This window comes from Trichosurus vulpecula, chromosome 1 (genome assembly GCF_011100635.1).
Source record: "Trichosurus vulpecula isolate mTriVul1 chromosome 1, mTriVul1.pri, whole genome shotgun sequence".
Classification (NCBI taxonomy): Eukaryota; Metazoa; Chordata; class Mammalia; order Diprotodontia; family Phalangeridae; genus Trichosurus; species Trichosurus vulpecula.
In genome coordinates this window covers 349,485,746-349,502,627 of record NC_050573.1, presented here as the reverse complement: position 1 = coordinate 349,502,627, position 16,882 = coordinate 349,485,746, and the positions used below count along the sequence as shown (strand labels likewise).

Below are 16,882 nucleotides of genomic sequence, written 5' to 3'. Positions count from 1 at the left end.
AGCCAAGAGAAGAAGTTGTCATGAAAAATGTCATGGAAGTCATCATGAAAATCCAGAGGAAAGAGTATCAAGAAGGGTGTGACTGACACTGTCAAAGGCTACAGAGATCAAGACGATGAGGACTAAGAAAAGTTCATTAAATCTGGCAAGTAAGAGATCACCGGTAACTTTGGAAAGCAGTTTCATGAATGATGAAGTTGAAAGCCAGACTGCAAAGAGTTAAGGACTTGAAAGTTAGAAAAGGAAGTGGAGGCACTAATAATAAAAACAGAACCATAGAAAAGATTCAGTTAAATAAGATCATTTTCTACTGGTAAGCAAAGTCACAATACATAATAAACTACGAGGAAAAAGTTTACTTGTCCTTTATTTCAAAAGGTACAATGCTTACCTGAAAAACTCAGATATTAACCTCATTGCATAAAAATGTAACACTAAAATGTGCAACTTACACAATTATTAAAGCAAACAGCATTTTTCGTAAGGTTTCATATACATACACAAGTTTGCATGTGTATGTATGTATACATGTGTGCATGTATTTCAAAAATCATTAATGGACATTAAGATCCATTCATTTGTATTTTATAAGAATTCTTTTCAACATATAGAGGCATAACAAAAGGGTTCTAAAAAAGGAAAATACATAAGCAGTTTTATTCTTTAGGCTTCACAATGGAAATAAGATTTTACTGGTGCGAAGTCCACTGCCTGCAATAGACACACCAAAACCAGCAGTGTCATAAAAACAAAGGGGCCAAGAAAAGGCATTACTTTAAAAGCAACTGGGAAATACCTACTGCTAAGCTCTATACAAGAATAAAATGAAGGGCTGTGTATGATGATGTTCGTGCCGCTTTGTAGTATATTTTTTAAAATTTATTTACAGACAATGAAAGTTCTAGATTTTTAACTCAAAGCAAGGCAGGCAGATGTGAACTAAAAAGCATTGAGTCTTTGGTATTATTATGGTCAACACTGGGCTTGATTTTTAGAATCTTGTGGTTTGTCGTTTCCTGTATTACTCTCTGCTTCATCAAGCGCACTTTCCAGTGATTCCTGTATCAACTCATCCAATTCATCTTCTATCTGTGAATCTGAGTTGACCAATTCTTTTGTTCTGCATTCCACATCCATTTCCTTATCCATCTGTTTGGCAATGGCCTGGCTCTCCTCTAATTTACTTGTAGACTCTTCTTTTCTCTTCTCTCTGAACACCTCCACTCCCATCATCCTTAGATAATGAAGTCGTTCATTCTTGGGCACAAAAGCACGAATTGAAGTCTTTCCACGCCATCCACACAACACAATAGGGCACTGAAGAGTATCTGGTTTCCTGTATCCAAAATGTGAAAATATTTCATGTTTTCATATGAACACTGAAGTAATTAAAAAAGTTAAAAGATATAGTACATGAGATAACAGCAAATATTGTCAACGATTTTATAATGACTTTTTCAAGTTTTAAGATGTAAAACAATCTCTACTACTTAATGCAATAATATTTATCATCTTGAATTTATGTATCATTTTCCTTTAACGAGCTCAAGTAAAGTGTGGTACAACTGATAGTGAGCTGGCCTCAGAGCCAGGATTTAATTCCTGGCTTTAATTCCTGCCTCTGACATATATGGGTCATGAAACTGAGCAGGCAAGTCCCTTCCTTTCTTGGCCCTCCCCATGACAAACCAAGAATAGAGTGGAAGGGAAGGTGCCCAGCCATGATGATGGGGGCAGCTCTTCAGTAGGAAATCCCTACGCCAAAGGAAACACAGGTCCAATTTCTAATCACTATGCTAAACCAATAAACAGATTTCAATGGACAACATTTTTAAAGGAAAAAAAAAAACAACAATCCAATCTACACTTTTTACACACATACATCAAAATACTTATTACTGGGCATATTGGTTAAAAAAATCTTTGCCTGATAGTTTAAAGGTCTTATCATTAGCCCACTTTAAACTTGTAATTCTTTTTTGTGTGAACAGAATATAGTCCCAAATTCCCAACTTAGCATTCAACCAATGAACTTACTTTTTTACTACTTGACTTTATACACGTCCTGCTCTAACCACATTAATCCCTGTCTCCTGGATATACCATACCACATTCACTCCCCTTACTATACAGCTGATTATCCAGATCATACACATCTTTCAAGATTCAGCTCAACCTCTACACCTCTTTAATAAGGCTCTCTCACAGCTCAAATGTACATTAAAATCTCTTTTCTGAATCCTTGCAGCACTTATTTCTTGTCCATTCCGTATGCTTTGGTATTTATAATCACATACTGCATCTCGCACTGTTTATTATTTCCACTTGTTTAAAAATCTGGGTTTCAGGGTCCTAAGATCAGGAGCCATGCTTGAGTTACCCTCATTGCTAGCATTAGCAGGATGCACACAGAAGACAATCAATAATTTCAAACTACGCAAAGAGGCAGTGATAAAAAGTGCACCTCATTATTAGATCAAAGGAGGACTAGCAGGGCCCATCCCTGGGTAAGCCAACAATAGAAAGGAGAATGTTAAAAAAGGGATGAAGTCTAAAATTCTAAGATTTTGAAGCCATTTTTAGTTATTTCTTAATAACCTGTAAAGTACTTACTTTACTTTTGTACTTTCAACCTAAGAATCTGCCATTCTGAGCTGAAGGAAAAACATAGATGCCGTTTCCAAGTTTATTTTGCTTGGTAACATCAGGAGCACCCTGAGTTTGCAATTCTATTGCTATTCACCCAGACAGGATTCGACAAGAAGAAATAAAATTCTTTTTAAGACTGTTAATTTCTCAAAGAATTCTGAAGATTTACTACTGCTTAAGGTTCTGGGGAATGATTTTTCTTGTAGAGTTAACTAAATACAGAGGCAGTTTTAAGCTGGCATTTTTATCAAGATGCCCTCAAAGTACACTGGTAACAGCAGCTGACTGCAATACACATTCTAACAGAGCTGGATAAAAGTTTTGTTTTCAAATGTTCCCAGTAGTGCCCTGGAGAGCTTTTCAGTATTTGCATTTCAAAGTATTTTAAATGAAATTTCATGATAAATGAAAAGCATTCAAATTCCTACCACTTCAAAATACCCTCTCACAAATGAAAACTCTAAATTCTCCACCTAACCATTTAATCCAAGGACATTTGTTTACTTACTGAGCATCTGGTTCATATTTCAGGACAATGCTTCCTTTAGCTGGAAGAGAAATCAAAGATATTTACCTAGTACCATCTCTAGCTTAAACAATGTCAAAAAATTATTTAGTGACAATCTACAATGTACCCAGCACTGTGGAGGATACAGACGAAGGACAAAAGATAGAGCATGCCTTTAAGAAGATATTTATTATCTAGCCAGAGAGACATGCTATTGACACACAAAATATTCAAACAATATAATACACTATAAAATTAAAGGGTAAAATGATGGTACACGTATGCTACAGGAATTCAGAAAGGGGAGACTAATGAAGGATGGAATAGCCAAGGAAAGCTTAGATGTTTCTTCAAATATCATGATAGGTACAACAAAGCCAGTTTTAAAAATTCAAATAGAAGATTATAGATCTGATGTTGCAAAAAATCTGAGTGATTACATATTTTTTTAAAATGGGAAATTAAGATAATAAAAATAATATCTTAAGATCATAGACTCTCAGGAATGGAAAGAAAATTAACAGGTCATCTAATCAAACTTGTATATGAACAAAGACTTCCTACACAATCCAATACAACAAGCTTTTTATTAAGTACTTAATCTATGCAAAGCACTGAGCAGGGTTCTGTGAATACAAAGACAAAACCAAAAGAACAAAAAAACCCCCCAAAACAAAAAACCAGTCCCATATACCAAGGAGCTTATTAAAATCAACTGATTTTTTACAAATCAGGAAGTTACATGCAGGATCTCATTTGTCTATAAGATAGGTACTGTATCATTAGCTCCATTTTACAGATCAGAAGACTGAGGCACGGAGAAGTTAAGAGACATGACCATGGTCACAGAAAAGAAGTCCAAGCCTTCTTGCCTCCAGGTCCTGAACTATGAAATGCTGTCTTTCAACAAATTTGCAAAGTGGTCATCCAGCACTGGCTTAAAGACCTCTATTGAAGTATAAACCCACCTAACTCCTGAGAGAGCTCATTCCCCTTTTGGACAGCTAATTGTCAGGAAGTTCTTCTTTATATTAACCCTACACCTGCTTCTTTCCAACCACCACCCATTACTGCTTGTTCTGTTATATGGGGCCAAACAAAACAGGCCTGATCCATCTGAAGGAGCATCTGGCAGCTATAGGGGCAAGACAAAGTCAAAGATCCTGGAGTCAGAAAGGAGAGCTAAAATGTAGTTTGGTGAGGAGTGCCTAGGTTAAGGCAGTGAAAACGGTAATGAAAAGAGATGCAAGTGAGCTATTTTGAAGGAAGAACAAAGAACAAAATTTGGCGAATGACTAGGTACAGGGAATGGCACTCTTAAGAAGCAAAGGGCCACTGACAGAAATGGAAGGTAGCAAGAGGATATAAAGATTAATTACTCCAAATCAGTAAGTTTTAGATCCTGTCTTTAGCAGCATGACCCACTCTACAATAATGTTGTCTCCAGTTACCACTATAATAATTAAGTGTATCACTAAAAAAAAAAACCCACACATATCTGAATTGATAACCTTTGTAAATCCTTTTACATCCTTAATTATCATCAGAGACAAAATGCTGAACTAGATGGACCCACTGGAAAGTTCCAATATGACATTTCTTATAATCTTTTGTATTTCTAAGGACCAGTAAAAGCTGCATGCTCATTGAGCCAGAAATACAGGATGAAAGAGGTTAAATAAGATGGAATAAAGTAATGTGGTAAAATGCGCAAAATTAGAGGAAAAAATAATGTTTTTCTTTTTCAAGAAAAAATATGAAGTTCTTTTATCTACATTAACATGCATGAAACATAAAAATTAAAAACAAACTATAAATAAGGCTCGATTTTATGCAAGCTCTTCAATACTTTATAAACTACCCTGAACAGAGGATGTAATAATTTTTCATTTTCAAAATGTCAAATGAATCTTAGCTTAAGGTGACTATTTACATACCATACCTAATTAAATATTTACACATAAGACTGAAGCTTTGATCACTTTGTTCTATCATTCAGGTTCCTTTCTCACTTGCTTCCAGATTACTCTGAGATATTTTGAAACAGTATATTCTACATGTCTTATTTCTATCAAGGGAGTATTTTGTTATTTTTACAGAAAGTAAAAAAATGTATTACAATTTGCAAATGCAATCAGATGAATTTTAATCTGTGGTTAGGTTGCTGCTTTGGATTGCTTAATGTTTTGGATTGATGTCCCAATGAACTATTTTCTAAGTAGTCTTTGGAGAATTTTAGGTAAGACAGCATCAAAAAAAAAAAAATAACTGTATTTAGCAGATGAAGTTATAACAAGCACACGTGTTTGGGAAACTCCAGTCCCTAATAAAGTGGTTATTATAATTCAAAATGGAAAAGCTTCTTGAGGGCTGAGACTTTAATTTTTGTCTTTGTATTCACAGAGCATTGCTTTTTGAACTTGAAAGCACACCACACTTTTTTTTTTCTCTTGTTAAGATAATGCTAGTGATAGGTGAGGAATCTTGACTGTCGAAACTCTAGGTTAGGAGATCTAAGCTTAGTTGTGAAAACTTTGCTCATGAGAGTACTTTGGCTGGTACAAATAATGGTTATGAGAAAAATATTTTGGAGAAAATGGAGGAAACAAATTTGTCTAAACAAAGTACCAGTATTAATTATATTGATATCATCAACAAAAGCCTTCTTTTCAGGCTGAACATGATGTGATTTTAACTCAACATGAAAAAAATGTAAAAGCAAAAAAGTTCTGTATTTTACAAAGCATAATTGCCAATGTAAATTAACTACATTTTGATTATATTTTTCCATAGTTCATATAATAAAAACTTACCCATATCTTTAGCTTGTCTGTGTGTCTCACTGCTAAACTTACTAAAAAATGGGTTTTCCTGGGTTAATAAAATTTTAATATCTTCTATACACACAATAATAATTCTTGAATTAATAAATGGATACAATGTATATATTCCCTGTTGGAATAAAGAAAGATCATCACAATGTCATCATTTTCATTCTAAAAAAACAAAAAAAAACCCCAGCACACATCTTTTAAAATTAAGAAACAAGGTATCTTTGAATATTGAATTCTAATAAAATTAAAGTATTGCGTGTTTTCATTTAAGCCTTTAGAAACTCGATCTGAAAAATTTATAAAATTCTATGACCAGAAATCAGGAAATTTCAGAGTTACCTCTTGTGCCAGGCGGAATGCACAACCAAATTGTTCACCATCGTTATTCCGAGACCATACTTTTATCCCTGTGTTAATAACCTACACATGATAAAAACACACTTAAAGTTTGGGAGTTAGAAAGTTTGAAGGTGTGTACTCAGATGCAAGAGGAAACATTTTCACTTTTATTGAGAGTATGATGGAATAAAATGGGTCCTGATTTGTTCTTCCCTTCTAAAACACACAGGTAAATAAGAGAAGAAAATTGATGAAGCCGGCCTATCGATTATGAAATGGGAAATATATGTCAATGAAAACGGATTACTCTTTTTGAATTCAAATGTGGTATCCTTCTACGACATGGGCATAGGAAGGGAGGCTCAGAGGTTCAATACTTTATAGAAGATGCAAATCAGAGATTTAGATCTAGAAGGGACCTTAAGAGCCCAAGCAGTTCAGACTCCTCACTTCAGAGGATCAAATTGGCCCAGAAAGCTCATGTGACTTTCCAATGTAACATGCTGCCTCTCAGAAAGGGTGAGATTTTTCTATATATTGTCTGTATTTAGTTATGATAATTAAGACAGAGAAGATTGTGATGAGAGAGGAAGAAAGAAAAGAATAAAGGACTATAACAAAAAGAGACAACCTATGAATGCGAGCTTATGCTACTGTAAACTCTTTAGCTTCAAAATAACTTTCCCAACCTCCTTCTCAGTGGATAGAAGCCATGTTATAGCCCAGTCTCAGGTATGAGATAGTCTGGTGAGATAAGTTTTGAGAACATTATATAAAGGTACTAGTATAAAATACTCCAGTATGGGCATCCACAAAATGTGATTTTAGTTTTAAACTTTTAAAATTTATAAATCTTAAGGTAAATTAACTAAGAACTTTGAAAACAACAGAGCAGATTTTAGTGTAACTTAATGTGGTCAGGGTTATTTTTAAAAATTTAATCCTAATACTGTCTTACCTACATTTAAAAACACAAAGATAGTTCTTAGTTACTAACATTCACAAATTACATGTATATTTGTAAAAGTCAAGGATTATTTCCAAAATAAGGAAGGGAAGGTTAAAAACTGGGTAGACATTAAGAGGAAAATATCCCTATTTACACATTAATTATTAAAATGCTGAGTGACTTATACCTTCATCCTCTCACTATTATTCAGCAGCACATTTCTCAGCTCCTTAGAAACCATATACAATTGTCTTTTCTTCCCTTCTTGGGTTCGAGTCAATAAATTCATCTTTGGAAATGAAGGCGCCAAGGCATAAAAATTCCTGCAAACAAAATAATGTATTTCATATATCTGTGAGTTCAGAATTCATTAAATTATGACTTCTTAGTAAGTTCCAAAATGTTTCCAAATACATCATCTACGAAGAGATGATTTGATCTCTACTACAGGTTCTGATTGTAAACACTTCATGATAATTTAGGGATGTTTTGCTCCTTAAATAACAACTGGTTCCAAACTAAAGATTCATTTGCACTCTGTATGGCTGAAAGTAATTTTATTTTCACATATGTAATAAAATGACCTTTTAAGAAACCTCACCAAAAAAAAAAAAATCACCCACCTACCATTACAGACCTAGTCAATAGGACGAGTGAGGCCAGGAAAATGGCCTTGAGAGAGGCCCAGAAACAGAATGCATCATGGAAATGTTCAGACATGGATAGCAAGAAGAAACTGTTAAATGACACCACTACTAACATTTTACCTAGAGCACTTCTTTACCCACTGCACAACACCAAAGTTTTTAAGGATGCTTATACAAGATACATATTTTATATCTAAAGAAAAATATAAAAATTAATGATTAAAAGAAAAAGGGACAGATCAAGCTGCTGCAGTTATCTAAGAAAAGAATGCTGGGCAATTAAAACCTTTAAAAACCTCCAATTACTGATAGAATTAAAAGCTGACATATTTTGGAAAAGTCTCTCAATAGCAATCGGAATATACTTAGCAGCTTTAAAAAAGTGTCAAATAAAACACAGTATTTTCACACATGATAAGGATAACTTATCTGAGAGGTTAATGTTTGATATAAAACTAAATGCAAACTCCCACTTGAAGTGTGATCAGTTTAATTAATAAGATCTGTTTAAAGAAAGATAAGAGCATTCAACAGAAAATTACTTCAAAACTCAAGTGAGGATTTTGGTTTATAACACTAGACAACCTGAACATTAGAGTTAAGAAAATTATTACTCATGTAGGACACAAACTGTACTTTTTCAGATAAAATCTATTTTTATTCTGCTTCATATATTACAAATATGCTAACAGTTGTAGCAAACACTCCAATATTTTTACATTAAATATTAGCATAAGAGTTCTCATCTTAACTGAATTAGTTTAATAGTCCTTTCATTACAAAGGCACATTAATACGATATCTTTTGTGATCTAGCCCAATATGAGAACAATCTTTAGCTAATGACTACACATTATTTAATTCTTTAAAATAAAAATAACAACAAATTATTCTTACTGGATAGGTGGAAATAATGGATCATCTTCAGGAATAAATACAAATGGATCTTCTTTAAATCCAAATAGCTTCATTTTCTTTGATGGGGGTGGGCTAAAGTATTATGTGATAAGACCAACAAATTTGTAATTAATCATCATGGTAATTAATACTATTTAAACAAAATAGCAAGAATATATTCTCAAATCTCTTCCACCTTTCCACATCACCCCCCCTACACTTCACATATAATCTATTGATAGAATTGATTTTGACCAGCCTTTGTTAAATTTATTGACTCCAACCAAAGAACACAAAAAATTCTTAGAAAATAAATTGTGAAGTAGCATAAACTAGAAAATAGGACTTATAGCTTTAACTTCTATGCCAACCAAGTGTGTACTTTATACTGTTCCATCCCACCCAAAGAAAAAATCTATATTTTTTAGTGTGCGTCTCAGATCCCATCCAATTTAACATTGGTGTTAGAAACTATAAAAATATTCAAATGAGGCTATGAACTGCTTACCCACATACACCATCTTTCTTGTTTATGTCACTCTCCAAATTCTGAGTTCTTTGAAAGGTTTCCTCCCCCTCAGTCTCAGTAACAGGTCTGTCACCTGTTTCTGCAGAAGCTGTGAGACTTGTTTCTGTAGGGGCTGAGGCAGTCATCTCTACAGGCAATGAAGGGCTTGATTCTGCAGCTTCTCCTGTATCTATAGGAGATTTTCGCTGGAGCTATCAGAGTACCATCAGAGTTAGACATATATTTCACATAAATAGAACTTAAACTTGTATTACTTGTGTGCAAATCATCAACTCCAATGCAGAGAATCAAGGTTAAATTGGACCTTGGTCATCAAATGATGTATCTCCCTCATTCAACTTTAATTTGCATTTTTCCTAAGAGCATTAATAAGAGTTTGAAATATAGGTATTACGAACTTAATATAAACTAAACCTTTCAAGTGGGAAAAGAGCTCCATCCCAATACTGCACATGAATAACATGCAGAAGGGTCTGAAAATTAGTGCTTCTTTTTCTTTGGTGGGGGGGTTCTATTCCTATGTTTATTGGAAAGAAGGCAAAAGTAAATATTAAACAGCCCCTCTTGGTGTTCTGAAGTTCATCCCAACCGTGGGCTGGGTAACTTGCAGGTTGGAGAAACAGCCAAAGTCCAGGAGTTTCAACATTTCTTTGGTGTCAGGGTCCACTTCAATGATTTCCTGATCCAAAGCAGAGACCTCAGGGACATAGTTATCCCTCCTTTCTTTTCTTCCTGCAGTCTGATGCAGGTACCTCTCACAGGGCCTCTCTGGATCTGCTTCATCAGATGAGTAACACATTCCGCGATCTTGTTTCGGAGCTTCTTGCTGGGGATGATGGTAATCTCCTAGCATACGCACTTGTTGCTGTGGAAGTCACTGCCCAAGTACGTGTAGTATTTTTCGATGATGACTCATGCCCCCTTCTTCACGGTCTTGGTCTGAACACAACCCATGTTGGCTCCAGAGGGTGAAGGGACTAGTGCTTCTTTCAATGAGAAAAAATCGAAATGCTCACATGCCTATGACTTTGAAATGGCAAGCAACATGGTACTTTTGCTGTTTTCTCTTTTGGAGTGCTTCTCAGCACTAAGGTAATCAAGTGCCTTTGATTGAGTCTTGCTTTTGTTTCAATCAGGAGTCTTTGAGAGCCTAAGTCACATGAGTTTGAGTCACATGGTTGTGATGCCCTCTGACTCTGAAAAAGCGTGTATATATATCCGGAGGTTAGCACTTTGTTTTGGAGGAGGAGTGTTCGTGTGATTTGGCCAGATGAGACTCTGGGTAGCAATTAAGGAGCCGCCCAGCTTTGAAAACCCAGATGTTGGTGCTTCTCTCGGTGGTAACTATGCATGTATTGCTATGGTCAGAAGCCTGTCTGTTCATTTGTGTTATTTTCTCTGTTTGTAATTTCTGTTTGTATTTACTCTGAAGTTCAGGGTGATGACTTTTCCCCTGAACTAAGTGAATAATATATGTATGTTTAATTAAAGTAAGATTGTTAACCCCTTAAAGTTGCTTTCCTTAGAAAAGCAGATCAAGAACCTGTGCTAGCAGCCCTCCTGTGTGCTGGTGTTATTGCCCTTATACCTCCACAGCAGCTGCAAGCAGCACTGTTATTACAGATTCAGATAGTTTAAAAAAACAAAAGCAAGTATATCATACTTGTGTTCATATGCCAAAACGCGTATGACCCTAGATGATTATAGCAGGTTCTATGGGGAAATCAAGTCTAACAAGGTGAAAGGGTAGGATGTATGTATACAATATGCATGCCACACACATGTATGAAAAAACGGGAAACCAGTGGATATAAATCCAATCATTTAGATATTCAAAAAGTCTCTAAATTGAGGCTTCTTAAAACCTTTGTGTCATGGATACCTCTGACAGTCTGGTGAAATCTATGGACCTATGGACCCTTTTCTTATAATATTTTTAAATGTATAAAATATGTGGCATTACAAAGGAAACCAATTGTACTGAATACTATCAAAATTGAAAAAAAAAAATCTATAGTTTCCAGATTAAGAACCCCAGCTCTAACAGGTACAAACAGCTAACAATGTAGATCATTTTGCCAGAGTCTATATGTAATAGATACATATTGTCTTCACAAACTTTGAATTTTCACAAATAAGAAAGCAAAATCATCCGAAAAGGAAAAAATGTTTCTGAAATAAACTAGGAGGAATTACAGGGACTTATTTACTGCTCCCTTCAACAAACTATCCAGAAAATGCACCAAACTAAATCCTGATGGGGAAATCCAGAAAAAGTCACAATGAATCCTTTGTCCAGCCTGATGTGGCACAGAAGAGACAGGGAGGTCTTCAGACATGGGTATGTGGTTAGCACTCAGTGAGGAGTATACAGCAACAAGAGGAGGTTCCAGACATGCAAGACATTGTGAAGGAGAGACCAGTGCCAACTATGAGCTTTGTGCCTTATTGTCCAGTTCTGGGTCACAGATAGTGTATCAAGGAAGAAATTCAGAAGGCAGAAGCTGCACAGAAGTGGCTCAGAAACTAGGCAGAGAGCAGGGTTTCACTTCTGGCATATTGCCCAGCCAGCAGAGGAATAACCAAGGCAGGAATGCCAGACCAAAGGGAATTCTGCCACTCTGAACAAAGAGAACTTCCCAGGTAACTGATGGGTTGAATGCGGTAGAAATTTGTTGCTCAGCTCTATACCTAGGTCAGAATTCACAGTGCCCAGATGAAGGCAGCAGCAATCAGATTCTGTCCTATATCAAATCACTCTGGGAGCACTGAAAAGTTCAGAGCTCTCCAGCCTATGCCCAAGGATCACAGAATAACACAACAATCAACCACAGGAAAGCAGCAATAGGACCAGACCAGACCTTCCCTCTAAAAGTGTGGCTGAACCTGGCCCTATCATCAAGTCCAAAGTTAGGAAGTAGGCTGGAAGGATGAGCAAATAAAAAAAGAACCCTACCATAATAAGCTACTGCGGTGGCAGGGACACTCCAGACACAAAGGCAAAAAGAAAATGACTCCAAAACATCTACAAGCAAAGTCTTAGAGAATAATACAGCTTAGGCACAAAGTCAACTAGAATTCCTAAAAGATTTAAAGCAAGAGCTTAAAAAAAAAAGTAACTTTTTTTTAATAAAATAGAATGAAAGCACTTGAGGAAAAAAATGGAAAACAACTGAGCGCTACAGAAGAACTGGAAAGAAAAACCAATAGCTTAGTATAAAACCTTACCCAAGCAACAAACTCCCAATATATTAGAACAGCCCAAAGAGAAGCCAATAATTCTACAAGGTAACAAAAAATATTAAAACACAATCAAAAGGCTGAAAAAACAGAAGTAAATATAAGGTATCCCAGCAAAAACAAGTGACCCAGAAAACAGATCAAGGGGAAAAAGATTTTAAAATCCTTGGACTATTTGAATGCCACAACCCAAAAGAGCCTAGACATCGTATTTCAAAAAATCTTAAAAGAAAACTGCACAGATCTCTTAGAACCAGAGGACAAAGTAGAAACAGAAAGAATCCTCTCCAAAGAAACCCCAAAATAAAAACACCCAGGAACATCACTGCCAAAATCCAGAACTTCCCCATCAAAGAAAAAATAGTGAAGGTTACGGAAAGAAAGGCTTCAGGTGCTGAGGGGCCAGTCAAGATCACATTTAGCAGCCACCACCACAGAGGAACAAAGATCTTGGAATATGACACTCCTGAAGGCAAAAGATATGGGCTTATAATCAAGAACTTACTCAGCAAAACCAATCATAACCCTACAGAGGAAAAAATAGATTTTTAATGACACAGAAGCCTTCCAAGCATTCCTGATGAAAAGACCAGAATTACACAGACCCTTCAAAGTTCAAACACAGCAGTGAAAAGAGATGTAAAAAGGTAAGCATGAATGAACAATGATTAAGGTCTAAATGAGGATAAACTGCTTATATCCAAATATGAGAACATGTTCCTTCTGGACGTAATCAGCATCAGTCAGAGAGACCTTGTCAATTAAACAAGGTCTGGGAATGTTGTCTCGATAATCTTAAGAATGGAAATAGAAGGAAAGAGGAATACATAGGACAGTAGGAGAAGGAAAAGAAAGATTAAGGAAAGGAGAATTATCTCAAATAATCATGGTGCACAAGTGGACCATCCACAGAGATAAGGAGGGATATATTGGGAAGAGTGACTGTCACTTGAACCTCACTCTCATCTGAAGCAGCAAAAGGAAGCACAATGCATATGCACACACTTACATGCACATACACATACAGAGAGTTGGGTACAGAAATACGTTTCGCTCAATAGCCAAACAGAAAGGGAAGGAGAATTGGGAGGAGGAAGGGGCAATTAGAGAGAAGATATATTAAGGATGGAAATAATTTTAAGCAAACAAATGCTAAGAATGTACAAAAAATATTTAAAGTTCTTTTTGCCCATAAGATGGAATAAGTTACAGTTTATAAATGTAATGGCATACTATTGTGCTAAACTCTTATCAGCATAATGACCAATTACAATCCTAGAAGACTAATGATAAAACATGTTACCCACCTCCTGATGAGAGACAAAGGTCTCAGATATCAGAGACAAATTTTTTTTGGAGATGGCCAGTATGGAAATTTATTTTGATTGACTATACATATTTGTTTTTTGTTCCTTTTATCTTTTTTTTTTAATTTATTTTTTATTTTTAGTTTACAACACTCAGTTCCACAAGTTTTTGAGTTCCAAATTTTCTTTCCCTCCCTCCTCCCCAAGACAGCATGGAATCTGATAAAGGTTCTGTATATACCTCCACACTGAATTTATAGTCAAGTTGTAAAGAAGAATTATAACCAATGGAATCAATCATGAGAAAGAAGAAACGAAACCAAAAAAGAAGGGAAAAAAAAGAGAGCAAATAGTTTGCCTCTATTTGCATTCACACTCTGTAATTCTTTCTCTGGATATACATGGCTTTTCCCAACATGAGTCTTTTGGAGCTGTCTTTGAACTTTGCATTGATGAGAAGAGCCAAGTCTATCAAAGTTAGTCCTTACAGGACTATACATATTTGTAATGGGTTTTGTTCCTGTACTCTTAATTGGGGGGAAGGGTCAGGGGCTGAGGTGGGAGGATTAGCAGACCTTGGCAATTAACAATATATTCAAATAAAATTTTTGAAAAAGATAACATAGTCTACTTTGTTTTAATGATGGAAAATTTTATTAAAGTTCAAAAAAGCCTTTAGAGATAATTCTTCTCTAAGAAACTAAGGTTAAGGAGTGTCCAAGATGTGCTACAGCTAGTAGCACAGCTAGAATACAAACTCAGACGCTACAAATCTGAGTCCAGGATTTCTGTTGCACTGCACTCCTTCATTAAGGTCTAATTAATGTTAGAATATAAGCTGGAAACTCAAGTTATCAATAGTTAACATTTCCATCAGATTTGTATCTGAAACAGTTTTTAGCCAAGGTTCAGACATGAATTCCATTCAAATCACAGAAAGACCTCTGATTAATACTTCTAGTACGAATATCCTCTGTCATGGAATAAAAGTCATGAGCTTTAGCCAACCATATTTAAGGAAGCTCAACATTTTTTTTAAATCAACATTCACAAGCTGATCTTCTATTTATTTAATAGACAAGTCAACTTATTCCAGAATGAGCATTAGTAGTATAATTGCATATGATCACATATTGTGTGCTGTTTTAGTTGTCCAAAGAAAGGTAATTAAAATGAACAAAATGTTAAATAGAAGCCTTCCAATGAAATATACGCTAAGAATATTTTAATTATGGAGGGAGGAAAAATAAGATTGAACTTCATAGAATCATAAAGGCCTAAGTGCCAACAGACTTGTTTACCCGTATTTGTTTAAAAAAAAAAAGGGAGGGGGGTTGTCTCTTCCCATCTACTTTAGGGATAAACTTGAAGGAAAACAAAAACAAAAAATTATCATAAAATTAGCAGCTTTCAGTTACAAAACTCATGACTACTCATTACCTTTACGCATAGCATCCCCGTCAAGTGTCACCTAGCCTATGGTTTAATAATACTAGTGACGAAGAATTCAGTACTTCTTTGAATCTAAGTTTTTCCTCCTCACTAAGGTTGATAATGGGAATGTAACAGTAACACCTAATACTTGTAGAGCAGTTTACTATACAGGGTAGACAAGCCCCTAAGTAGCCACCTCCTTCACACTCCCTGCACATCCTGTCTTCCCTGAACTTGTTAGTTTCAGCTGAAAAGTACAAATACTTAGTAGAGGTGTTCTAAGAATCAAGTTTACCTTGGGCTGACGTTTATTCCAGGGCATTGAAGATTTCTTGACTAATACTGCCACAAAGAACCCTCCAGTGTTCTGGTGATGTGGTAATATCCGAAGACTAATTGAAAAACAAAAACAAGCACATTTCATGCTATTCATCCATTTGGTGAAGAATTATTTTTATGCATAAAAATAACCCAGCAGTTATCCGAGACCTGGTCATGTATTAAAAAAACAAAACCCCAACATATACAAGTAGCATAGTGGAACAAATTAAGATAAAACACCATAACTGTACAGTTACCCAGTTTTGTCCTTCACAAATTTGGCAGTACAACTGCTTTACTAAGAGATCATTTAATCACTACATTTGCCACCAATTTTCTATGAATTCATTGCAAAATATCTCACCATGACTCCCAATCATGTAAGAACTCAAAATCCCTGAAAATGATTTTGATCCCTTTCACTTGTATGCCCCACCATGATTCTGATAGCTTGTTTCCTTTCCCTACCTAACAGGAATAAGGTATAGAAGCTAAAACAGTACAAGTTTAAGGTATGTATACAGGGCATCTAAGTATCTCAAGAAAGAATGAGTCCTTGCACATGTGCAAATACTTTTACACATCTCAAGTGTGACCGGAGAATCTGATACACGGGTTGTATACAACTAGAAGATGAGAAGGCACTGAAGATCCCAAGTTCCTGTAAATAACCAACACCTAAGGGATGGATGTGGCACACATTGACTTGGAGATGCATTTCATATACTTCCGCAAAGCCTGCCAAAAGAATTCCTACAAATATACCAACCTTTTCACCTCAAACATCCAAAGCTAAAAAAGTACATAAAACAATGTATACAATTACCAATATATGCAAACCCACCAACGTTCTAAGTTCATTTTCTTTAAATTTTCTTCATCTTTTGGGGGGAACATAGTAGGGCGAATTTGAGTATGCCTGCTCTGAGGTACATCTTTCCAACATGCAAACCACTGTCCATCTTTTGTCATTACCTACAGACCAGAAAAAAACCACATCACAATTGAGTCTACCAACACTGTGTGAATATTAAAAAGAACAGAGAAAAAAGCTCTATAATTATCATTACTGATATTAAGTTTATGTTTGTATTGAAAACTAAGCTATGATGAGAGAAACCCAAGCACAAGAATTTTCACAGCAACTCACAGGAAAAATGTGAGTAAATATTAAATGATAAAATCTGAAACCTTAAGTTTAACAACTTCCAGACTCTCTCACTTCAGTC

At 35.5% G+C, this 16,882-nt stretch overlaps 1 protein-coding gene and 1 pseudogene across 2 annotated transcripts in view; both read right to left on the bottom strand.

Moving 5' to 3' along the window:
• Positions 1 to 349: 349 nt before the first annotated feature.
• Positions 350 to 16,882, bottom strand: part of NSUN2 (NOP2/Sun RNA methyltransferase 2) — a 37,565-nt gene continuing 21,032 nt past the window's right edge. Inside the window, exons 11-19 of one of the 2 annotated variants that reach the window (XM_036740141.1) lie at positions 16,498 to 16,628; positions 15,628 to 15,724; positions 9,331 to 9,542; positions 8,823 to 8,915; positions 7,467 to 7,602; positions 6,331 to 6,411; positions 5,971 to 6,109; positions 3,158 to 3,197; positions 350 to 1,336 (exon numbers count right to left, since the gene is read on the bottom strand). In XM_036740141.1, coding sequence (XP_036596036.1) covers positions 973 to 1,336; positions 3,158 to 3,197; positions 5,971 to 6,109; positions 6,331 to 6,411; positions 7,467 to 7,602; positions 8,823 to 8,915; positions 9,331 to 9,542; positions 15,628 to 15,724; positions 16,498 to 16,628 — 1,293 coding nt within the window. In that variant the 3' untranslated portion in view covers positions 350 to 972. Of the gene's footprint in view, positions 1,337 to 3,157; positions 3,198 to 5,970; positions 6,110 to 6,330; positions 6,412 to 7,466; positions 7,603 to 8,822; positions 8,916 to 9,330; positions 9,543 to 15,627; positions 15,725 to 16,479; positions 16,629 to 16,882 lie in introns of both variants that reach the window. The other variant, XM_036740133.1, reaches the window with a different exon arrangement.
• LOC118832795 lies at positions 9,857 to 10,404 on the bottom strand (annotated as a pseudogene).